Here is a 27,333-nt window from a genome sequence, read left to right on the forward strand (position 1 = left end):
CCAAGAAGAGACAAGAAGAGATAAGAAGAGACAAGAAGAACCAGTAAGAGCCAAAAATAGGCATGGCAATGTAAGAAGAGGCAAGAAAAAGGAAGTCATAAAGAAGAAAAAATAATAATCAATTAATCGTGCCCATCCTAAATTCCAATATTGGCTAATTAGGTTACCTGTATATCGATCGATTAAACTCCAACCTCCTTCCAATCCTCAGAGCACGTGTTCCAAGTCCTATAACAAATCAGTGCCCCCTGGTGAACCAGTCGCGCCGGGACAGGAGTGCTCCTTGCTGGGATGGTACAATCGTGTCGAATCGTGGTGTAAATAATAAGTTGTGGTAAGTAGAGGTCAACAAATAATGCTTAAAAAGATAAAGTAAAAAACTCGGTAATTTGGTTACCTACCTACTGTTTTTTGCAAAAGGAATATTTTGTTACTAAAATAGTATTACTATACTAATATTATTATTATACTTACAATAGTATTATTGTAAATGCTCTTCTTAAATGGGTTCCTCATTGCTGAGGATTGTGACCCCACTTCAATTTATTGTAATGTGTAGGTAATTATTATGAGTGAACCTAAATTTCCTGCTAACAGCAATTATTTTATCCACCGCACCTCTTCCGATACTCGGTTACTACTCCCGGTAGCCAATCAATCGATGTTAACAGCACAGCGATTGTTGGTTGGTCCAATGGTGGTAGAAAGAACGCATGGTATGGTACCCGGTCGCAGCCAAGTAGCAGGTAGCGGCAACAGTGTCGAATCTGACGTCCGGGTTCCGCAGCAGTTCCTTAAAATAGGCGCGTGAATGATTTCCCATGGAGCATACACGCTTTCGATACTGTTGGAGCGGAAAAGCGACGTGCAGAAGAAAGTGTCGGAATGATCACCGCGGGGGAGGCTCACGTCAAGAGTTACCTTCCTCCAGCCGGTGATAGATAGCTAGTCGCAGCGGCTTCTCCACCACGAACAGTCGCCAGCGCCGCGTTCAGTGATCGGATTTCAGTGTCAGCAGTAGTGTTCAGTTTAGCAACCCTCCGAGGTAATGTGTCCCAGCCTACTGGTGGTGTGCGCGCTCGGCCTGGCCGCCGCGGGGGCCGATGAGACCCAACAAAATGTTTACGGATACAAAGACACTGAAGTTACCCAAGGACTAGGATATGGGGTAATTGAAAATGTACACACATCAGCTATTTTATTTGTATAGCAATAAGCCCTGTACCAAAATTAAAAATAGAATTTCATCATCATCTAAATTATCAAAAAAATTTATGCGAATTGCGAAGTGTAAACAGCAATAATCTCAATATAGCACAATGTATACTGATTTTTTCCATATTCATATTTATCTGTACAAAGTGTTACAGGTTGGACAAATTGATGAATGGGCAAAAATATGGGCGATTCACTATGTTGTACACTAAACTTATGTTATTTTACGAATCGATCAATATGAACTGATTGGCGACTACCGGATTGCTTGTAGTAAAATTAAAATTAATTTCACTTAGGTTTCTTACATTACTTATATTTTTTCTCCAATAATCAATACTCATCATTAATCTTTACAGAATAGTGTGTACCTGAATTTCAACACAAACCATTTAATACCCAAATACCTTTATACCTACGTAGATCCAATCTGCATCCAATTATCCTAGTAAAATCCTAATAATATCGTATCAAAATTAAAATATATTTTTTATTTAAATATATTTTGTCTTAGAAAATAATGTATATGTATCATATTCTAAGACAATTTCAATATCAAACATCTTCTACCTATGCATAAATATACTGTAGGTAGATACCTAATTATGATGCGTCCTGAATTCCTAATATTAGTATTTACGTAATATCTTTTAGTGATTGATCCTGGATTTTTTATGGATTCCATGACAAACCAGAACAGTGATAAATCAGTACCCTTATGAAGAGTGATAAAGTCAAGTGATAAAAAACTAACCTTTAAACCAGTGGCGGCTCGTGATTTTTGTGTGTACCAGAGTGCTAATATTACCAAAAATGGCATTATTGTTGTTGTAGCTGAAAACGATTTTGTGTTCTTTTTCGAAAATTCTATTTTTTGTATTTAGATTTTCAGGAAATTTCAGTTTGTAATAAGTCACGAGCCGCTACTGCTTTAAATTTAACTTTTTTTTTTTTCATTTACATCATATTTCAAGAATATATCACTTATCAAAGATGTTCTGATTTGAACGGTTACCTTTTTTCTTCCATAATCTATAGATTTGTGGACACCTTAAACGATACAAGCAAGCGATGTTGGCGGAACAATTCTTCCATTCTGCACCACTTAATAGAACATGAATATATAATAATTAACGTTCTGTGCGACAATCACTGAATGACACTGTTAGGAAAACAAACGTGTAAACATATTTTTTTAAATGTGGGCCTTTCTAGCTGGGCTGGCCCTGAGTCAAACGGCGCCAGGCGCGAGTAAATTTTGACGCCCCTTGTCAAAACTAGTAGACAGGTGATCACTGTAATCAATAATATTCAGATGATTTTTATTTTGTAGTAGCGCCGTTGATTTGAAAAAATAATCTTAAGGGCGATGTGAGGACTGTTGGGTGTTAGTTATTACCAGCGCCTTGGCGCCTTGACAATTCGGCGCCCGAAGCGGACTGCTCCAATTGCGCCCACATAGGGCCGGCCCTGCTTACTAGTAAACGTGTTTTAAAATTTACTCAACTTATATGTCATCCTCCATATATTCTGGTCTAGTTATGTGTAATTTCTGTCACCTAAGAAATTCTAAAAATATAGTACTATAGGATTCATATGTCTTATACTGATTTATAAATGTGGAAATTCTAACAATACAATTGTAAATGTTCTCCAAAATGCCCTGGAAAGAATCTCAGACTTGTGATGTCCCGAAAGAAACCATTCATCTGTTCTGAATGCAATTTACTAATGTTATCCAAATTGACCCTGGTAATAAATTACATTTTTGCGATTATTTCAAGGGTAAAGAAACCATCCTGTCACTTCGAATGCAATCAACAATGTTCTCAAAATTTGTTTTGACAGCATCGCCATTCCATTGTAAGGATATTATGTACTAAATACACAATTTGGCTGTCCTGAAACGGGAATCCTTCTCAGTTGGACAGACAATGTTTCATTTTGTTTTGTATTGTTTGTAATTTATTTATTTACATAAAATAAAAAATAAACAACTATTAATGTAGGGTAAATGATTGTTTATCAGTTGGGTAAAATTTTAACCACTTATTATTAGGGAATATTTAAATGACTGTCGTGCTTTCCATTTTCTTTAACATTAGTATTTAGTAAGAATTATTTTTCTGGTTTTAGCGATTTGGTTTTTCTGGTTTTAGCGATCTTTACATAAGCAACTTTATCTCACTACAATGGTGGAATTAGGAGGAATTTAACCATTATCAGGTTATTAAATGCCTTATATTTTTCAATTGATATCACAGTTTATCTACAGTGATTTCAATAATTTACAATTGAATAATCATTCCTAAATCGACATGCAGAAACTTATTTAAATATTTTATAATTATTTTAAATTCTTTAATTATTTTATTAACATTAATTTGTAAAAGTGGGGTGCTTACTGATTACCCGTGCTGAGGTCTCCATTTTACAATTTTATAAGTTACGATAAGTATGTAAACAAAATTAACACAACGTTATTTAAACCACATTTATATATTTTCCATTTGTCTGAAAGAGTTGTTGAAGTTAATAGCAGAAAATTTTAGATTTATTCGTATTTTATAAAACGTCAAAACACATGCCAAATAAACGAATGATAGTAGACTAATAGTTTTACGTGATTACCGCACAAGATACCTAAGCGCTAGAAACAAGAATTTATTTCTAAATTATTTAAATTTATGAATTTAATGTTCTCGTCATTACGTCAATTTAATATATATTAACTTACAATTTGAAGATGCTTAGTAAAACTCCTAATAAAGTTATTGATTATTTATTAAATGTATTGGATTTAATAACCCAAAAGACTTTAATAACCTAAAAACCATTAACATTATTAAACACATCTCTGATTAAAATTCATAATCATAATTCATGCATTTAGTACGGGTTGTTTCGGAAAATTTGAACAATTCATCAAATTTCAACGTTCATTTTCGGGTTCTGTGAAAGATTTATTCAAGTTCTGTTTTTATATCATTGTAGGCTAGTTGCTTGACAAAACTGAAATAAAAACAGAACTTGAAAAAGTCTTTCACAGAACTTGAAAATGAACGTTGAAATTTGATGAATAATTGTTCAGATTCTCCGAAACAACCCGTCCTTAGTCTTCTCTGTTCAACTCTCACTACAAATCATCAATTATGTAAAATTACGGACTAAACTCATTTTGTCGAAATTATCTGACAGGCGAAAATATTTGGTCTCCTTTTATTGTATAAAATTGTTAATTCAAGATTTGACTACCCTGACGCTATACATTTGTTGTCCTTACATATATCTCCCAAGCATATTAGATGGAATATATTATTTCACACCAATATCTTCGTGTTATGGAGAGAATACATAGATTGGGCAATGAATTAACAGACGTCGATGATATTTTTTATTTAAATATTTACAAATTCAAAGACAAATAAGTTCAGAACTTATTAGTTAATGTAAATAACGAGTAGGTAATCTTAATTTATCCATGTGCTTAAGTATTCACAATATCTTTTACTTTATTATTCCAACTTTATATCCGGGTTAAATCTTCCCCACAGGAAAAACTAAACCCTTTCACACACTTTTCCACAAATGATCATCTAGTCAATCCAAATTATACAAGTGCATTATATAAGCATAATAAATACAAAACAATTCAAGAACAACACGTCAACTCACCTGAGATCAAATGGGAAAATAATTCACCGACTCCAGATATTTTCATATCAGAGGGTTCGGCTCGGTAGAACTCCAACTGGACCTATAAATCCTATTGATCCCTTAATATAAATATTTAAAAAATCTTTCATAATCCTACATGTATTTAAAATCACTGATTGTTGCATTTTTACATATAAATTCTTTGACAGATTTAATACGCCTAAATTTTGAATGAGAGAGCTTGTTACAGTGCCAGAAGTCGAAATAATAAATGGTAATATTTTTATAGTCTGAGAAAGTCAAATTATTTTTATCATATTTTCTAAATCTGTGTATTTTCTTATTTTTTCAGAAACAGATTTTTAATATTACAGGAATTTGGAATAGCGACATCAATGAAACAAGTTTTTTTTTATTTTTTATTTTGTCATGTAAAACTATATTGGGTCTATTATGACTAATCGTTTGTTCTGTTAGTATAGTTTTATCATAATATATTTTGTAAATGTCATTTTCTAATTTATTTATTTTTCTTACTCGTATACATATCATAAACCGTGAAATCACGGGTTCTTTAAAGTTAGTGTGATAAGAACTTAATGAGTTTATTGTGTTTTATGCTTTATTTATTTATGTTATGCTTTTGCTTACATTTTAATTTGTAATCATTATGTAAAAGCCCAATAAAATAAATAGTTATTTTATGATCTGGCAGCGTAGCATTATAACGTTTTACCTTCCTCGTGCGTGACCATACCGCCCCCTCTTCGCCCCAGAACTAAAATGTCCATATTTCTAACTAACTAGCTAACCATTACGCCGTTTCCCCATTGAGATAGACAAAGAGGACCGCCGCCAAACAACTCGGTCTTGACACACTCCGTGCTTCATTCCCACTGATACCCCGTCTCATATATACCATAATATTATTATTCTAACTCTTGTCATGGCCCCACTCAAGCATTTGGTTCACTTTGTTTTAGTTCCATTTGAACCTAATTTTTTCAAAGAATATTCTCTAGAAGCCTGATCTATTCTGATTTGAAAGAAAATTGAATTCGGCAATTATTTACACTAGATATTACGACTACTACTCCAGACAGATCAATGAAATCAAGAAAATATCTTCCAGTAGGTATCTACGTTTCCAGGTCACTTGATTTGGGATTGTTGGGAATGTATCCAATCTCCCAGAGTTTCGCTGCGTTTGCCAACCAATTTTGATCAAATAGTTTTAAAGACGCAGGTAAAGTGTTAAAACTAATCAAAGTTTGCTTTTCTTACCGTTATGTTTGTTTCAGCATCATCTACACCCCTTCTACTATCGAGGAGCGTCTAAAAGATATTACAATTGCGCTATAGAAGGTAAATTTAAATATTTTTTTAACAATAATAAACATTATCATTGAAGAAGACTGAGATAAACGATGTTCAATTAAGTAATTATTACTTGGCCGGGTTATAAAACATAGTTATTTATCACGGAATTGCATTGATTGATCAATATAAAAACCAGGCATACATATATATTTTTTAAATCTGTTTTTTGATTGTGCATATATATAATGCAATCATCTGAGTGGTTTAACTGAGACGTTTGTTTAATTTCAGACGAATGGAAACCATTTGCTAGCGAAAAAACGAAACCGCAGAAATCAAGCTCACCGCCAAAGAAGTTCTCCCAATTGGCCGAAATATCCAAGGAGAAACCGAAGCCATCGCCTAGGCTAAATAAACTCATACCGAAATTGTTCAACGAGATGAGAAAAGCAAAGACACGAATGCAGAGGAGGGGGGATAGCGATTACGAGGTAAGAGAAAACCTGGAGGAGGAGCACGCAAGGCTCGTGAAGGACATCAACAGTATGACCGACCCTCTCGGCAAGAGTTCGCGCTACGAGTACACCCGCCTGCTGCCCGTGGGGAAGCCACGCCACGCAACGGCCTACCAGATATATGCAGATCAGTACCAGCAACCCTCGGCTTATAATCCGCACTTCGACCAGCACCCTTCGCCATACAGTCAGCATACGGACCAGAACCCTTCTGCTTACAATTTGGCAGTGGACCAGCACAGTTCCACTTATGAACTGTCCGGGGATCAGCATATGTCGCAGTACAATTTGCCAGAGCCACTATATTCTTCGGCGTATAATCTCCACATTGAGAAGCATACGTCAGCTTACAATCCCCCTGTGGACCAGCACCACTCAGCTTACGAACTACCTGTAGACCAGCACACGTCGGGTTATGATCTTCCAGTTGAACTGTACCCTTCGACTTATAATGAGCCTTTAGCCTTAGACCAACACGTCTCAGATTATACTTTGCCCGTGGGCCGGCACGTCTCCGATGACATTCAGCCCGGAAACCGGGATGTCTCAGATTATAATTCGCCCATAGATGAGCACGTTCCAGATTACCATCTACACTCGGATTCGCATGCCTCGTCCTACGAAGTCCACGAAGAAGTCAAGCCTCCGTCCGTCATTAAGATGTTCGTGTTAAAAAAGCAGCCCGTCACCAAGGTCCTCGAGCAAGCGAGCTCCACGGCTAAGCCTTACAACTCGCTGGTGGAGGTGAACGGGCAGATAGGGGAGCCTTTCCGGCTAGTGCCCCTGGTGCCTTTAGTGCCTCTGGTGCCCGTGCGCACTGTCTACCGCCCCGTGCATTACAAGGGCTACGCCTACAAGCTCCTGAAGCAGGTGCCCACTAAACCTTCATTCTTCGACAAGGTCTTAAAATATTTCCCTAAAATATTATAAAACGTTATTATAAGCTATAATAACACAATTAGCAGATTGGTAATTTATTTATAAAAATGTAGAATTTATTTATTTTAAATACATTAAATTTATAAATATAATGTTTATTACAATAGTAGATAACCTTCAATAATTATTGTTCCTCATTGAGCTACGTGGTAACATCCCCTTTCTCAGCTTTGTGTATGTATTTGCATACTCTTTATGAAACGGTAAAGTTGTACACCAATGTATTACAGATGATGTAGAACACATAGGTAAAGTCATGGAAAAGCATATGGTTAAAATATATAAATAAACGACAAATAGTAGAAATAACTACATAGCATGTTGATTGGGTTGTTACAAGTATTGTGTAGTGTGTTGGTCAAATTAATTAATTAAATGTAATAATAATAATAATAACATAGCATTTATATAGCGCAGTTTTGTGTTGTTTCACTTCAAGTGCGCTTAACTATAATAAACTTAAAAATAAAATTTCCTATTGTGTTCCTTTAAAAAAAAAAAATTAATAACATAATATGAAATAAAGAATAAACGGTTTACACAAAAGCAGAGAATAAAATTTAACAATAACAGTGCTATTTTAGTAGAGGACAACAATAAAAGACAATAACAGTGCACGAAAAATGAGAACTTTAAAATTAAAATATTATATAAAACAGGAAAACATTAAAATATTATATAATTGGTGGACATTAAACATAAAAGTACAATAAGGAGGAAACCGAAACCAAACAATTACCGGAAACTTCAAAACCAGGCTTATTATAGTATATTGAAAAGAAGCTTAGATTCATGAGAATATAAATGATATGATTTTTTGAATAATTTTGTTTTTAAAACCCGTTTAAATTCAGCCAAATTTTGTATATTGGTAAGGGCTGGGGGAAGTTTATTCCAAATGAGTGGGCCAGCTACACGAAAGGAGCGATCATAGTAAACAGCTCGATTTGACCGAGAAAGTTCGATTAAACGATTGGTAACATCTAGATCTGCTGACATCAGAGTAAGCTGTCTATCGCTTAGGTTTTGTCGGACACATAATTTCGATATATAGGCTGGCGCCATTCCCTGCAATGCTTTGAAGGTCATTAAGCAGATCTTGAACTCTATTCTTTCAGGGCATCGAAGCCAATGAAGACGATCCCTTAGAAGCGGGGTTATACGACAATGCTTAGATTCACCAAAAATCATTCTCGCCGCAGCATTGAAAACGGACTGGATTCTGTTGAATTGTTTTTTTGGTAGGCCAGCATATGCACTATTACAATAGTCCATACGTGAGACAACGAACGAATTTATGAGTGATTTTGCTCCATCAAAGGGAAGGCATCTCCTAATTGATTTTATCTGCCTTAGATGGAAAAAGCCAGCACTTACAGTTTTTGAAATTTGCGATTCAAGAGAAAGACAATTGTATAAAGTGAAACCTAGAAATTTTATTTCCGTAGAAGGGATTATATTTGTATTCTGAATACGGATTGGACTGGAGTCGATGAGGGCTTGTCTTCCAGGAGAAGCTATCCAAATAAATTCCGTCTTTGTCGGATTAAGTTTGAGTTTATTTTAATAGTTAATTATAAGAGTTAATTCATCCACAAGTAGGTATGTTCTCTTTAATGATGATCATATTTTTTACTTAATTATGTTTGTACATATTACTATAGGTGTCTACATTTTCATATATACTAATATATTATGTTTTCCAAAATGAAACCTAAGATATAAATCCATAGAGATGATATATAAGAAATAGGAATAAACCATAATATTAAGAATGAGAGATCTTATTTTACAAGGAATAAATAAAAATGAATATTTTTTTTATATTATTATTTCAAAAATTAGTTGCTACCCTTGAAAATTTCGTGATGTTTCTTAACTTGTCACGATGAAAACTAAGAAATTTAGTTTCCATAGAAGCCAAAAGTTTTATTAAAACCTCAAATTGTATTATTTAATTATAAAAGATAGTATTAGAATAGTTATTATATTAATAGTTATTTTGCTGCAATGATATTGTAGTCGCTAGTAAAAAATGTGCCTAAACAGCGAGGCCAGCAGTCCACTACAGGTGCTGATGCATGGCAGGGAAGGGATGAAAGTAGACAATCCTGTAGACATTAATTCCTTGTTTTGGACTTATAAAGGATCAACGGTGAAAGAAAAAATTCTGAGACGCTCGAGGAAGACAGGCACTACTAAGTGAATCAAATCAGAATAACAAAGAATGCAAGTGAAAGTGGGAAATATATTCGGGATAGATTTACTCTCATTATAGGTATACACCGAAGTAAAAATGAAAATAAATTACTGACGATAAAAGGCTCAATTGGCCTCTCCAAGTATTCCACAATACTTCTCTTGGACCCGTGTGGCCAAATACTGCATGTATTGCATATCGTCTATTGAAAATACATAAATCTTGTTTGGAGAGACGCTGGAAAATTGAGATATTCATGGACCATACCATACCATATCCATACGTTTTGAGAGTTTCAAAAGACTTCAATAATTTAGGCACATTTATCATGTTGTACAAAACCCTTGTTAGATGCCAACTAGAGTATAACTCTACGTTATGGTCTCCCTTTTACAATATTCATTCCGATAACATTGAAAAGATTCAACATAAGTTCCTGAAGTATATAAACTATAAATTGCATATTCCTGTAGAAAACATTGATTATAACTACTTACTAGATAAATTGTCCCTATTAAAACTTTCAGAAAGAAGAATAAACACAGATTTAATAGTATTACATAAAATACTGCATTACAAAATTGACTGTCCTGAGTTACTCCAATTAATCAGCATCCACATACCCAAAAGATCTTGCCGAAATTTACTACCCTTTTATTTTTACAACGCCAGGACACTGTCTTATCAAAATTCCCCGATTCCAAGACTTCACAGTCTCGGAAATAAATATTCTGATCTGGAAGATATATTTCATTTTAAAAATAATCAACATAAATATTGTTTATTTCAATTCTTTTATATGTCGAGACACAAATAGACTGCTATAATTTCCACAATATATATATATATATATATATATATATATATATATATATGTGCCTATTAAAATTGCGGCGATTAGATTGGTGAGAATTAAATTTTACAAATTTTAAATTATGATAGCTAAAAAATCTATTCTAATTTGTTTATTACTAAACATGGCTAAAGTCATTTCAAGCTACGATTCCAACCAACGATGTTTTAGTATATGTTCGTCAATCAACAGGAGCCATAATGTCTGTACATCAGAGCCCTCGAGAACTATTACAATTATGTGTACCGCCGCCCCGGGAACCATTTATTAGATAACCAACACCCCTACCATAGGTCACCGTCAACGTTTAGCGAGATTGTTGTTTATTTCTTATATTTTTTACAACATATCCACTCAGGAGGCCCTGAGGAAAATCGTAACCCTCAGGGCCTATGTCATCTTTGTGAATGCTGTGTTGGGGGAATTTTGAAGGAAAGGAAGGAGAGTGGGTTCTGGGAAGTAAATAGGTATGATGGGTGGGTAGTAATCTGGGGTTCAGTGTGATTGAGTGATATACATAAGAATCCAACTCTCCTACTGCGTTGCAAGGCGATGCGTTGAAAGAGGACTAATCGATCCGGCCCACCACGCAGTTATTAGGCAGGCGCATCCGCCGCCAAGCCCCTCACATACCTCACCCCATAAACTCGGGCACACCTGATAAGTCACCAAACATATCCAACAACTTGGGGAGACCTATGGCAGAAGTGTAGGTTATCCAATAAATGGTTCCCGGGGCGGCGGTGCACATACCCTCCTCCCAAATTGTAATAAACGTCTACTTTCAAATGTAAAACATAATTTAAAACGTTCCTAAATGACGGCCTCCGTTATCGAGGGGTAAGGCTATCGACTAGCAATCCGAAGGTCGCGGGCTCAAATAAATTTTACTAAAATTAATTTGTACTATTTTACAATTAGTGTTTGGCAACCAGATCTGAAGAGCCAAGTACTCTCCCAACTTCCTCATCTCCTTCGAGGTTCACAATATCTTCAGTCTCACAACAACCCCAATTGAGGATGCCATAGTCTCACTGCCTCCAGACGGGAGCAGTTGGGACTCTGGTGTGGTATTCAAAACTACAAATCTACAGCTAATTTCGAGAAGTTGAATAAAGTGTTTTTAGCACGGCAAAATGGCAAAATTTCAATATTATTGTATTATATATATATATATATATATTTTTTTTTTATTATTTTGAAAATCTATTTATGTGAGACTTCCTATCATTTTTACTAATGTATCTTATTTTATTATATGCTTTTGTTGTAACATTTAATATTTTTTCTTTTTTCTTTGTATTATGTTTCCTTTATTGTTTTAATTTTGTAGAATTTATAATAACTGTGATACTCAACTATTAAACTTTGTAGTGTGTAAAAGCCCATTAGGGCGTGTAATAATAATAATAAATAAATAAATACCGGAGGAGATTTCCCCTTGTGTACATACATATTTGCCTCTGCTGGTCTCACGATGTCTGTGCAATCAGCTATACTCCCGGAGGATAAAAGCCATCGCAGTGACGTTACGCCTTATACGATTATGTATTCCTCTACCATCAATTTCAAAATCAGTAAATTTCTATTCTATTTCGGTTGTGACTCCGTCTATATGTCTGAAACTTGTACTCTATAAATTGACTCTTGAACACATTTGCTTTGAATTTAACTGCATATTTAAAATTATAAATGTTATTTTGGGTAATTTAGACAAGCCATACAATACCTACCTATAATGTACTGTTAAACATTTTATTATTATTTTTTTACCATTTTCAAAATTGGGACTGATGTGTTCAACATCCGTGATTTTTCACAACACAGGCAACCGAAATTACACGGAGAAAAATGATCCCACTAAAAAAGTGATAGCATATCAATTTCCTGATAAAATATTAATCATTCAGAATATATCGAGAACACGTGTTCTCTTCCTAATAAATATCATGACGGAATGCGACAATATCAGTATGTCGATATCAATATAAATATTTGTATGAAAACGATTTCTGCCGTCCTCATAAAACATTCACTTTTAACTGATACTTTGTTAGGAACTCTTGTCAATTCATTCGTCAAAGGCCCGCAGTCCCGTTTTTACAGGAAAGCAAATAATTTGACAAGATGCTTATTAAACTAACAGTATTTAATTTATATATAAATATCTACTTCCTAAAACTTAACTTAACTGGTTTATTTTATATTCAACATCTGAAATGCAAAATTAATACACATGTATAACTGGATTCCATGATACATCAACACATCGATAATTCAACACACCTTTAAAAAGTGATATAAAGTCATTAGAAACGATGAAAAAAAAATGAAACCATTATTATCATTAAACCAGTTAAAAAAAAATTTGTTTCACCACTTTCCATGACTTTATATAACTTTTTAAAGATGTGATGAATTATCATTTTGATGATTTATCCGGTCACCGTATAACTGTATGTTTCCCAAATATACTCAAATTAAAAAAATAGAAATCTCTTAAAATTATTCGCAAATCGGTTGAAAATGGGAATGCAGGCCTTAACGATTGAATTAAGAGGTTTCCTGATAAACTATTAGTAAATGAACCCGTGTTCATTAAAAACCTATTACTTTCGAATTTCGTCATTGAACATATTATCAAGGCAAATGCACATTCATGAACACGTATTTCGATATATAAGGAATTAACTAAAAGTTTATCAGGAAAATGGCCTGCAATCCCGATTTTAACCGGATTACACTCCGTGCAGTGATGCCCGGTTGTTGGTGAGATTTGTGACATCACGCTCAGAGGCCTGCTAAAGCGAACGGCTTTACACACGGAGAAACATGAATGGGGCTTTTTTTATCAAGACACTCTTAAAAATGTGACTGCATGACCATTTTCTAATAAAATATTAGTCGTTCAAAATATATCTGAACACGTGTTCACGCAGGTGGCCTTGGCCGAATAAATACAGGATTTTCCAATAAGAGGTGTTATTTTGAATAGCCCGCTATTTCGGTAGATGTTACTTTTGAAGATGTAATTTTTTGACATTTGAGAAGTAGAAACTACGCCATTAATAAAAATGGAACGATACACGCTTCAACAACGCATTGAAATTATTAAAATTCACTCGAGTGAATCAAATGCAAATCATATTGAGTGATGAGGCCCATTTCCACCTCAGTGGATTCGTCAACAAGCAAAATTGTCGCATCTGGGGCTCGGAAAACCCAAGAGTTATTGTTGAAAAGCCTCTCTATGCGGTATTGATCTGGACAACGTTTATTTTCAACAAGACGGCGCTACGTGCCATACAAGCAACGAAACCATTGATCTTTTACGATTGAATATCAAAATAACACCTCTTATTGGAAAACCCTGTATAATGGACGAGATGCGACAATATTATTATTTGTAAGAACACGTGTTTCGACTTCCCCATAACATATTCGTGCTCTACTGATAGTTTGTTATGAAATTTGTGAAATCATTCGTTATAGGCACGGAGGGAGGAAGAGAGGACTCCAGTCCCGTGTTTAACAGGAAAACGAATAATTTGAGCAAGGATTTGAATAAATTAACAATATTTTATATCAGTAAGTATTCTCCGTGCGCGCTAATTCAAATATTCAAAATGGACACCTTTGAAATTTTTTTTAATTATGCTTATATCAGTCAGGAGTTCGATATCTGCTATCGATGTAACCAAAGATACGCATTTGAAACGTAGACAAGAATAATCTCTGATTACACCTTTGCGATAATAATTCTCTTCAAATTGATAAACATCGCATCATCCAGTTATGAAGCAAACGAAATTATTCAGTACAGAAGAGGATAAAAACAAGTCCATATTGAATCTCAAAATAAATTTTATTGATTAAAAATAACATATTACTGAAAACCAAGATCCTTTTAGACTTTCATCTCATTTTGAAAATCACCAACCCATTTTGAAAAATTAAAAAAAAATATAACGGATTGATCCGGTCAAAACAACTATCGCCCTTGGGGTGATTTTACACGAAAACGTCGCTGTATACATTAGCTAAATATTATTATTGAAAATATTAACTAACTCCACAAAGTAATGGTGACATTTAGCACAAGTAGGAGAAACTTCACTTGTAATGGAACTGAACGATAATATACATATACGATTTTTACTATTATTATGGGTTATTATTAATATTACCCTCGTAATGAAAACCACACAAAAATATTTATTTTTAAGGACGTGCTTAATTTAATCATTTAATCATTTCTCGTATTTCTATTTCCTAATTCATAATCTCAGTTGTCCCAGTGCTTAGGAACAATATCACTCCCGTACAACTCCCTCTAATCAAACAATGTCCATAATACGTTAACATAATTAACACATTGATAATAATGGTATTTATCAAACATACTGAATTGATATATTTTATATCGACACACCAGGTCAAGACTTATTACTATTTATTTACATATTTCCAACATAATATATCTCTTTCAATACTATACCGCCTAGACATCAGAAAATTATTTTTATGGAAAAATCACTGTACCAGAACCATAAGATTTTAATTATTCTTCAAGAAGGGAGAAACACCGTTTCTGCTAAATTTTAAATCTTTTGTATTTTGACATCTTTATAAAATATTCAAAAAAACGTATTTTTGTTTTTCTTTTGAATGTGTATATTTCAACATCACTTATTAGAAATTATTTCTGTATTGAAATAGCGAATCAATACGTTAGATTAGGTTCATATTATCGTTATTTTTCTCGTTAATTATTATTCGGACTTGAAACAATATCACCTATTCGGACTTGTTTCTGTCTTGAATCTTGTATCAATATGCACGTAAGAATATTTCATTGTTATTTTTATTACTCATCCGAATGTGAATATATCAAGATTATTTTTTTTGGACTTGTTACTATCTTGAAACTATGTGTCGATATCATATATCTACATATAATTTATTGTTATTTTCTTCTTCAATTCTCATCTCAAATTCACTTATTCGGTCTTATTCCTGTCATGAAACAATGTGTTTTGAAGAGCTACGGGTTTTGTGCGGTTTTCAGTATGAGGCCAATGTGGAAGGAGGGTGTTGTGCGGGATGTGAGGCCTATCTCCGGTAAAGGCCGGAGGAGTGTGGCGGCGGGGCGTTCTGCTTCATGGCGGAGCGCGGTGGACTGTCGTAGTCCGGGATGGGCGTGATGGGCTCGCGCGCGCGCTCCCACGGCATGGGCTTGGACTGCAAGCCCGGCGGCTGGCGGCTAGGGGAAAAAAATCGCTCATTTAAAAAGTTACAACAGAAATAATCTATAAATATTCACAAATACTTTCGGTATTAATAAACCCTGGTGAATGACCACCATTCAGAATCGAGATGTTCCTTGAACTGGCTTTACCCGTGTGGTGACCATATCTGAATAGTGAGATACTTCCCCATCTTCTCTTCCACTTCTTTCCACCCCTTCCCCACTGCATTCATTCTCTCAATATACCTGCTCTAATTTGGTCAAATATAGCGCACAGAGTTTTGGCGGCCGGGCGTCACGAAGCTGTTCGAACGCTGCGGCTTGCCACGCTTGCTAAGAAAGATTTTGTTTTACCCATCTAGGCTCGCCAAAAATTGTTTCACATCAAAATACTTTCCCAAGAAAACAACTGATGGCATTCATTTAAAAAATAAACATAAACCATTCATATTTTTTTAGATACCTACAGCCGAATTAGCCTTTGTATAAGACGAGGCATTAGATTCTATGGTTTCCACTCCAGGCGCCGACTTGCCAAGGCGCTGACCGACTTGCCAAGGTTCCGAGGAACCAACTAAAACCTAATACAGCGCCTTTGAGGTTTTTCACTAGCGCCAGTCGCCATTTGGCTCAGGGCTGACCCTCTTAACTCTGACTCGGGATTTGAGACTAATAAACACAAACAAAATAAGAAGTTACCTTTGGATATTATTATTGGAGTTGTTGCCAAAGTTGGGGCTGTTGTTGTTGTTGCCGGCAAAATTGGGACTGCTGCTTTTGCCGAAGCTGGGGCTGTTGTTGTTGTTGCCGAAGCTGGAGTTATTGTTGTTGTTGCCGAAGCTGGAGTTATTGTAGTTATTTCCGAAACTGGAGTTGCTGACGGCAGTAGTGCTAGGGAAGTTGGAGTTGGAGTAGCCGAGGTTGTTCTCCCCGTACTGGCTGTTTTCGCGACCGTAACTGGTCGACTTCAGGTGAGGTCTTTCGATGTTGCCCGTCCCATTCAGCCACTGGGATGACCTGACCTCTGCGCTAGGGCTGAAACATTAGAACTATTTTTAAGTTTTTCATTTTATAATGTGATAACCCGACAATATTAGTTATACCACTGAGCGCCGTCATTACAATCACTTTTCACATGCCTACTAGAACCACTATGCAATACTTACGTCCTATTTCACACAGTCATTACAAGTACAAACCATCAAATTAATGTTCTATACCATAAATAGACTCCTTTTCAATGGTAATGAGAACTGAGAAGTATACGATTACTTTAATAAATATACAAGTCTTAGGGTTAAAAGAAACAAAGGGAGATATATCATGGAAGCGTGCCGACTATCGCAGAACAAAGACCAAACTGCACAGTCCATCAAAGCGGTGCGGCGGATTCATTAAAAGTTATGCATTTTGTGTGTAAGTTGGATATTTGCAGTAGTATGGTGAACGATGTTAACAACACTTTTGTTCGCGGTTTCATAACATAATGGTGCGTGCTTTCCAATATCCATTGTTTCAATTATTTTTGTAGATCTTATATATAGTAACTCACTTGTCATATGCTCCTATTGGCCCCCTGTGCTGATAGTCATTACCCTGAAACCAAATTATACTTATAAATATATGGGATTGGTCAATATTATGCATTACCTTCATACCTGAATTCGTATATAAAGCTTATGATATCCGAAAATTCAGCAGTAAAGATTCTCTAACTATGGCTTCTTGCAGAAAGGAACACCAGTGATAAATATGTTGGCTTAAAAACATATATTCATATATTATGGATCAACAAACGTTGATTCTGGATGTTCTATACATATCTTTAATATAAAAATTACGTGTTCGTACGCGCCAATCTCCGAAACAGTTAATATTATATATTATTACATGCAGAATTTACACACCGTTTGGTTACCGTTGGTACGACTGAATCAGCTGATTCATCAAAACCATCTAAAGAGAGTAATATATGTATGGTCTACAATATTTAAATCATATTTGCCAATAGCCGAAGAGTTCTCCAAATTCTGCGAATATCTAAGATTTTTTATTAGCATTTTGGAGGTAAAGGAACTTGTGGGTAATTTAACATATCTTCATCCCATATGTATATTTTAGGGCAGGGCATGCATCGGCAACCCTGGTCCACATTCACATTAGAACCGGTCAAAAAGTTGTAATGCAGGTTTTTTGAATACCCGTAAATTGTCATCAAATTGTAATCAGGTGCGGTCATTGATGTATTTTTGCACTTTGGTTCGATACAGTAACATCAGTGGCGAGATGCGGAAATGTGAAATTTAACCAAAAAAAAAATACAGCCCGAATAATAAAATTGTAAAGCCTGTTATAACAGTAAGTAAATAATGAAATTTCATAGGCGTTTGGCCTGTTTCCGTCGAGAAAAAAGGTAGTTCAAATTTGAACCAAACGCTAATGGGTGGAGATTTAATAGTTAATGGGTGGTAAAAAATTTAAGGTAGAAAAACCTTAAAAAATCTTAATGGCGTTTATAATCGATTTGATGAAATCATCATGAATAGATGAGAGTTTCCTAATGTGGTGCCTTACCCCTTCCTTGAGCTGTTCCCTGTTAATCTCCACGATGCACATGAAGATGTAGACGGCGCAAGCTACGTTAACAATCCACAGGATGAAGCCCCGCATCGCTACGGTCATCAGCACACCCGCTGAGATCTTCATCATTTGGAAAACGTATTCCGTAGCTACCTGTAATTATTTAAAAAATCCTTAATGCTGACGAAATATTGTTTATCCAACCTCAAAATCAGTAGAAATGGACTGTCCTGGACAAGGATATGATGTTTTGGTTCGTCCACACAGGAAAACATATGTATTATTCAAAATCTTATGATAAAAAATAATCCAACAAGAAGTGGTTCCTTAAATAAATCTAGTGATCCAGTGACCGAAAGTCAGCCGAACAAAGTAAGCAAATCTGTTCCAGAGATAGATACAAGATACAGCCTATTTGATGATTACACATAAGTCTAAACCAAGGACGAAGATGCAAAGGACAATGCTACTTCAGATGATAGAAACGCTTGTTCGTATCTACTATGAACTTGTGTATCAAATTGCAGATACAGATCTACACGGTTAATTATTTGCTTCCGGTGGCATCACCCCAGTAGATGTTGGGGTCGTTGGATAAAGTAGCACAACATTAGAAAAGACAGATATAGTAGTAGGGAGGAGGTTGTCTTCTTGCTCAATAATTCTTCAGACTGATTCGTGGATGGTTTGAAAACTTGGCTATCATGCAGAGAATTAATTTTTATTTTCCCGATGTTTAATCTCCGTCACAGACAGCATCGACTATTTTGATCTCCCTATCTGCAGGACTAACTTGCCAATAGCCATGCCGGTGGGGAGGGCAATACTGTGGTTGAACAAAATTAATTCGGATATTAACATAAATATCATACAATAAAGAACATTGTGGCAACCTTATTTAAAATATGCATGTTTATAGCCAATGCCAATGGAATGACGAATTACATGTCAGACAGTGTAAGAAAGACAGAAAGTAGGTACTTATGCAATTGCGCACTGTTTAATGGCTGTCTCGATCGAAAAGTCAAAAGTCAGTGGAGACTTTGTTTTCCATTCAAATATACATCAAAGGCATTTATAGCCGAGTAATTAAAAATGACATGATGTCTCTAGTTCTTTTTTTGGTGGTAGGCAAAGTTAATCAAATCAATCGGGACTTCAGAAAACTCAAGAGATAAACAAAATTTGGCTTTTGGGGGATTGTTATTACATTCAGACGTCTATATTGGCAACGTTAACTTACATCCTTTTGACTTTCAGGAAGTACACTATAAAAAGTAGAGATGGTATCCATGTCCTTGCCCAGCAAGGCACCGAGTACCAGGTCGACGATGCTAATGACGAGGGTTATGCAGCTCCACATGTACAGGTAAAGTAGCCCAGAGGCAACCTTCTCCCATGTCACGTCTGCAAGCAAATAAATTACATGCACGATGGTTATTTGTTTTGATCAAACTAAACTACGTAACGAACTGGTTGGCACCATCTTACTTGACTGATATCTGCGCGAGGAGCAATCTTACTCAGAGGCAACTCACGGTAAGGTCGGCCAAGTCTGATGTGTCAAACAGATAAACAGAGTGGTTGAACCCTCTCGTACGAATGTTGTGAAATTTGGGGACAGCTTTTAAAGTTCCTACTGGGTCCACACTCTTGGAATGACCTTCCATTTAGTTTGAGGTTAAAAATCAAAGGTTAAATAAATTTTAAAATATACCTGTTTTGAAAAGGCTACCAACATGATCATATTATGACCAGTGTATTGAAAAACCACTCTCCACACGAAGACTTAAGAAAACCATGTCATATTTGGAGATACTGTGTGGAGAGTCTTTATAAAAAGAAGAAGTTCTGGGAAGGAAAAACGTACGAAAAGTGGGTAGGAATCTAGGGGTTAGTCCAGAGGGGGCGAGAGGAGGGTAGAGGGGGGGTTCATAGGGTAAATAAATACGTTTGTATCAGGTGTTTGACGCCTTATATTTTAAATAAGTCTACAACGTGTATGTAATTTAGGTTTGTTTGCCCCTCTAGATGCTTGCCAATCACTTGAGTCGTGGGATGAAACACTATTTTAGACTTTCCGGACCGACACGTGTTCATGAATGGGAACATATCTTAGAAACTAATTATCTGATCATAGTAAACTAGTGTTGTTTTAAAGAAAATTCTATTAGTTACAATAAGTGGCGGTTTGTAGCCTATCTACCTATCAGTGCAGACCACCGAACATGTGGTCAACGAATGACCGCTCCATTCCTCTGACCCCCCCACCATACGAAAGAAGAAAAAGTAGCCTATCTCATTGGGAGTTCAATCGGAGATCAAAAAAAGGGAGAAAAAATTCCCTCTTCCTAAGTTGGTATTTTCTTTTAATTATTACAATTTCTCAAGAAACCTTTAGTTTTTTATATAAAAAGTTACAGCCTTATTAATAAACCTATTTTAAAAACAAATTCAAACACGATAATCATAGAACAAAATCTATCAACTCTTGCAAATCCTATTCCTTACAAATTTGGTGTTGACTAATGTCATAGTTGCTGCTCACCCGAGCAGCCAACAGATTCCTAAGGTTTGCCCGCTCGTACTGTTTACCACTGTAGCACTACTTGTATGTTGAACTTGAGGAAATATTTCTTAGAACAGAAAAGTCCCATAGTCGCTAATAATATGGGATTGATTTCTGACTAGCTCTCCGGCAATATTAATATGTGTGGATTTTTTAGAACTAATTTCGAATAGCGCTTTTAAAGTGTGATAAAATTACAATGCAAGTTTGTCTTATTATCTTATATATTTTTATTTGGATTTATTGCACAAACGCACTTTACAAAAAACCGCCATTGGTTACGACTTTTCCAAAGTATGTTGCATCTTAAAAACTCAAAAAGATACGAGACTGTCAATTTGAAAAAGTATGAAATTTCCTGATTTTCAATGTCGCTATATATGAAAGCAAAGCACAACAATATTTTCAAAATCGGGCAGGAAAGCATACAACACAAAGTTCCTAAGTGAATGACAACGAAAACACCGGATCCGAACCCAAAATAAACGTGTAGGGTCTTTATTCATGCATTCGTTCAGAATTTGTTACAAATTTGGAGTAAACAAATCACGCAAGGGAAACTTGTACAGTTTTTACATTTGAAGTTTTTCAAATAATTTCAAAGCTTTTATGTAGCCTACTTCTCACACCACTGAATTTAATATACATTTTTTAATATAATATTAACTTCGACCTAGACTATACAAGATTGATATTTTCATTTCTGATGTCTTATTCGATTTCCGTATCTTCATTAATATTATTTTCAATGATTAATTATAGAATACTTACATATGATAAGTAGGACCGACGAAATCAACCAAAAGACTGACATTGCCATGTAGACGCATTCCCAGACCAGGATCTGCTCGGAGTCCGTGATGTTGACACCGGTGGAGCTTAACCTCGTCTTTTCATTGCAGCTGCCCTCAACATCTGAAGACAGGTTAACAGACGTTATTGTCAGATATCAGGCATCCATCGCCCGCTAGCGTCTCTCGCACTTCGCAACGCTTTGTCAAACAAAACAAAGCCCAATTGTCTCATAAAATTACAATGTTAATATTCAAGTTTCGTTATTATTCCACTATGGGCCAGTTCTTTCACACAACCTGAATAATAACAGTACTTAGAACCCTCACAGAGCTTGAATATTAAGTTTTAAATTTAATCAATTGTTCTAGTTCTGTGAAAAAAAAATGGCCCTAAATATGAGATTTATTGAGCTTGTTTTGAAGAACGATAAAAGTAAGATCAAACAAAATTTCCATCAAATTAGCAAAATAAAATTGAAATATTTTTTTTGGGTTTAGGCATTTCAACCTGAAAAGAGTGCTTTGTGCCGGTAACAGTTAAAGTGGATAAAAAATTCAGTTAATCTATTGGCAGAATAACAAAACAAATTAAATAATGGACTCATCATAATGAAAATACGCAGACTGATTTAAATATTGTTTAGAAAAAAATTAGGCAGTTATGGAATTTTTTCATCGAGTGTATTTAGTCAAATAATTGCATTGTTTGCTTATTTATTTAATAACCATTAGTTCAGATAACAGTTGACCTCACGTCTAAAAAAGTGTATTGCTATCTTTCTTCTATTTAAAAATCAAAACCAAAGTTAATAAGATTTGTAAGTAGGTACTTAAATACCTACATACATACTTTTACAAGTTTATCAGTTAACGTAAGTGTATATAATTTATGTAATAAATAGACACACTCTATTAGTTATATGATTAAGAATACTAGGAAGAACGTTGAAGACTTTAGGAGCTAAGTAATTGGCTTTGCACTGTGTAATATTTTGTTATAATGGTTATCTTTGTGTTGTACCTAGGGGGTGTTTTGTTGTTGTGCATTTCATAAAGCATGATTAATATTATTATTTTTATGTTAAGTTTGCGATTTTTAAGCATGTTTAATGGGGGCATATTTTGTCAGTCGCTTGTTGATAACATGAATTACCATTATTGGAGTTTTGGGCAGATCTATATTAGTTAATATCAGAGATGTGCAAAATGGGTACCCAAAACCATATGAAATGCAAAATGGAAATGGGTCAAAACTTTTCCATTTGAAAATGCAAAATGCAAAATGGTTTTTAGAAAAGCATTTCAAATGCAAAATGCAAAATACCTATTTTCAAAATGCATTGAAAATGCAAAATGGTTTCTGAGGTCAAACAATTAAAATAATTATAGAATTTTTAAACAATTTTGTCATTTAATAATGGACATCAATGTAGAACAAACATATTACATGATGGTAAATCCAAAAACACCACGACTACAGATTATGAGACAACAAAAAATTTGCGCGGGACTAATGTTGCCAACGTAAAAACATAGAAACTTAGCAGTTAATATTACAGCGTCATGGCCCCATGTTTAGTATTTGAATCAGTATTTTTTTAATGGTATCACTCAATTGCCAGGGCTCCTACAAGGGAGTAACTTGACAAATGTAAATTATCTCTCGTAGCGAGTTTGAGGACCGACTGATATTTGGGGCTTATGAAAAAAGATGAGTGGAGATAGTACGAAGAATGTTGCAAAAAAGCATTTAAAATGGAAAATGCATTGAGAAAAGCATTTAAAATGCAAAATGGAAAATACCCATTTTGCATTTCCATTTGAAATGGATTTATTTGAAATAAAGCACATCTCTGGTTAATATCTAAAACATAAATTGAAATAACATGTTTTTAATCGCATACCCACGCAAAATATAATTATATGATATAATTCCACACTAGTTCGCAGAAATCATGTACCTATTAGTAAATGATTTATAAGATCTGTTAAAACATATTACAATCTAAAAAGTTTTCAGCGTGAAACAAAGCAATCAATCATCTTCATCTACGGCTATTGATAACATAGGCTTGCAGTAAATGATAACGCTATACGATACATACAATGTTTGTTCAAGTCATAGTTAGTACTTTTGACCTCGCAATACAATAACTTTTAATTCGAGGTCACACATAGATAAACATGCAGGATCATAAAATGCTTTCCGACAACCATTTTATTATACACAACGGTCGATACAAACAAATATTTCACTCGACAAGATGAATCAGTTATTTAGGCAATTCTTTAGTAACGAACTAATCCAGATTCAGAATATTCTAGATTTTCCAGAAAACCAAGAACTTTAAAGTTTTTTGTTTTTCCAGGATTGGAATGGGAACTGTACGCATTTGTTGTGAATGTAAGTATAATAATATAGTGTCGAAACTCGATATATTCTCAATTAATGAACATTATTGTTAATAATTATCATATTAATTAACATGTATTAGTTTTAAAAAATCTTATTTTTTATGTTGAATATAATATATTGTTAACTTATTTTTGAAATATAAATAATATATTTTTAACATATTTTTGAAATATATATGAAATTTCAGAGCGAATGTAAATCTATATAAATTTAAATTTAAATGTTCGTATGTTCAAACTCTCAAATCTCCAAAAGTTCTTCATCGATTGCTTTGAATTTTTCACACAACATTGCATTTGAATACGCGTGGTAGTATTGATTTTATAATACATCATTGCAAAGGTAAAAGCAATTACACGTGTACATGAAAGCGATAGTATAATCCCTAATTAAATATATTGCATAACAGACTATTCATCGGGATGATTGCATATCGATGTAGTTTGCTGAGTTTTGAAAAGGCAGAATTGTTTTTATAATACATCATTGCAAAGGTAAAAGCAATTACAAATGTACATAAAAGCGATAATATAATCCCTAACTAAATAGATTGTTAAACAGACTATCCATCGGGGTGATTGCAAATCGATGTAGTTTGCTGAGTTTTGAGAGAGGCAGAATTGATTTTATAATACATCATTGCAAAGGTAAAAGCAATTACACATGTACATAAAAACGATAATATAATCCCCAATTAAATAGATTGTTAAACATACTATCTGTAGTTTACTGAATCTTAAGAAATGATTGATTTTAAAGGTAAAAGAGATTACACAAGTACATACAAGGCGATAATATTATTCCGCAAATAAGACGCATTATTTAAGAAAAACAATAGTTAAATGCGATACAAGAATATTCAATAACAAAATACATTTACCGGTAAAATACATTAATCTCATAACATATCCGAGGAAATTGTCTAAAGACGGGTGGTTGGTTGTAAAATCGCAGTCCCCGTACATGATGATCCCCACCATAGTCAAGGCCACCCATAGCACAGCCTGGAACTGCAATCAACGGTCAAAACATTAGCTGACTATGGAAAATAACATCGCGTGGATACACTCAAATTCAATTGATATTTTTTGTCAAAGCATTTAATTTATGTTTGTTTCTTCACTTCTCCATCACTGTCAAAATCTCTTGGAACAGCCAATCTCGGTCTCTAGGATCTCAGTCACTTGGCTATTGTAAGAAAGGATTTGGGAACCCCTGTGCTAGCAGACATGCCCACTACAGCAATTTATACCGCACAGTATAATAGAATCTGGCGACAGCTTAATGCAACGAGTTAAATATATATGATACCTAAATTCATGGTATGAACATAATGAACCTAACCGTAACGTGCTTAATCCCTTATTTATCACAACATACTCATTAAGGGTACACTGCCCTGTCCAATGCGTCGCATTATAAATAAACACTCATTTGAAGTGTGATTTAGTAATGCAATCCAGCATTTGTTTTGAAACGGAGATTGATTAACTTGATGGAATAAATCTTTATAGTGAAAGATGAAACAACACTAATATATGAAATCAGACAAAATCAATCAAAGAAAAGTGGATATTTATGACGCACACATATTGTTTAAAACTGTACAATACTTGTGTAAATTATAAGAGCATGTATGGGTATAGAATGTACACAAGTTAATTAAGTTTTACCTTTGAATTCAGTGTCTTTAATCTGTGTAATAGTGAAATGTAGTGTGTATGATACTTACGCTGGCCAGCCCTCCTCCTAAGATGACGCACAATCTCAAGTGCTTCAGCACCCCAACCCTCTCGATGGCCATGGCGTATTCACAGTTTAGGTGTTGCACTCACTGAGGACTCTTCTCGCTATATCATAGTCCACTTCGTTACGGGTTCCTGACACACCGGCACTAATGGCATCCACTGTTTGCAATGAAGTCTTATCGTCGTCCGCTGTTCGCTCCTCGTATCGCCGATGATTGGCTATCTCTTCTTGATAGTGTTTAATACGCAGGCCTGTGTCTTATCTCGCCTAATGGGCTCCATACGAGTCACACATTCAGGTGCTCTCCTATCACGTATATATTATTAATATATAATATTTTTTGAAATACTTGTTGGTTTCGTCAAAAAGGAGAGTAACACGAAGAGAAACTGTAAACTTGCCGTGAGAAACATATTGATGAAATGATAGATTAGGTTAGGTTAGATTTTTTGTTTATTACCTTTCTTTGGTGCTCTATTTTGTTACGGAACCCTTATTACGCGTGATAAGAAATGTAATATGCATGAACCATTTCAGATCAAAGGGGGGGTTATTTCTTTACTTGCTTTGTCAAGAATTTTCATGGCAGTTTTTATTCCAGTCGCAACAACTAGGAGTCTAACTAACCATCACGAATTTTCACCTAAAGGGGTAGGCAGAGAGGATGGACCGCCACATAACTCCGTCCTGACACATTTTTGACACCATTCATATGCATACATTTTCTGATATAATACTCTTCTGTTTGATTAATCCAACAGAATTATTTGATTTGCTTGATCGTACCATGTCTACATTTTTATTTAAATTGTATACAGAAAGAAACCGATGTCTTAAATATGGTGATATTTTAATACAATTAAAATAAATGTGTTTTCATTGCAATGCATGACTTATACTCGCCATATCTTTCCCTGTAAATGTATTATCTCATATTTTGATTCACCTCTGATTACATTGGAATTTCACGACGAATAATTAATCACGCTTTGAATGTGCTTAAAACGATAACAAACGGTCTACTGAGTATTGTTCAAAAATACTATCGACATTTTATTTTCCAATAACTTTGAAATAATAATAATGTAAGGAAACTACTATTTTCAAAACAATTATAAACCTCACTAAGGTTCTCCTGTGTCAAGGTTAGTAATTTCACAATTGAATAGAATTAACACAAAACAAACAATTTACAGAAATTTGTAGAAGAAATTCATACTAACAATGAATTGTTGAGAAATTATTTAAAATGTTACTTTTCACTATGTCATTCGTTCA

General features: G+C 34.7%; 1 protein-coding gene across 1 annotated transcript; it reads right to left on the reverse strand.

Annotated features, from left to right (window-relative positions):
- Nucleotides 1-14,551: 14,551 nt before the first annotated feature.
- Nucleotides 14,552-26,208, reverse strand: LOC149412425 (uncharacterized). The gene is made up of 8 exons (XM_089645868.1): nucleotides 26,039-26,208; nucleotides 25,187-25,316; nucleotides 21,868-22,011; nucleotides 19,771-19,934; nucleotides 18,522-18,680; nucleotides 17,500-17,543; nucleotides 16,647-16,982; nucleotides 14,552-15,962 (listed from the first exon to the last, which is right to left on the reverse strand). Exons 1-8 carry the CDS (start codon nucleotides 26,108-26,110, stop codon nucleotides 15,812-15,814), a joined length of 1,200 nt encoding a protein of 399 aa, XP_089501994.1. The 5' UTR covers nucleotides 26,111-26,208; the 3' UTR covers nucleotides 14,552-15,811.
- Between the last annotated feature and the right edge of the window lie 1,125 nt (nucleotides 26,209-27,333).

This window comes from Hesperophylax consimilis, chromosome 23 (genome assembly GCF_061612785.1).
Source record: "Hesperophylax consimilis isolate HC1 chromosome 23, BYU_Hcon_1.0, whole genome shotgun sequence".
In the NCBI taxonomy this organism is placed as follows: domain Eukaryota; kingdom Metazoa; phylum Arthropoda; class Insecta; order Trichoptera; family Limnephilidae; genus Hesperophylax; species Hesperophylax consimilis.

Coding starts and splice junctions, on each gene's coding strand:
- LOC149412425 (XM_089645868.1), bottom strand. CDS start 26,110: ATGGCCATCGAGAGGGTTGGGGTGCTGAAGCACTTGAGATTGTGCGTC. Junction 25,317..26,038: donor TAGGAGGAGGGCTGGCCAGC/GTAAGTATCATA, acceptor CGTTGATTGCAG/TTCCAGGCTGTGCTATGGGT. Junction 22,012..25,186: donor GAGATTAATGTATTTTACCG/GTAAATGTATTT, acceptor ACCTGTCTTCAG/ATGTTGAGGGCAGCTGCAAT.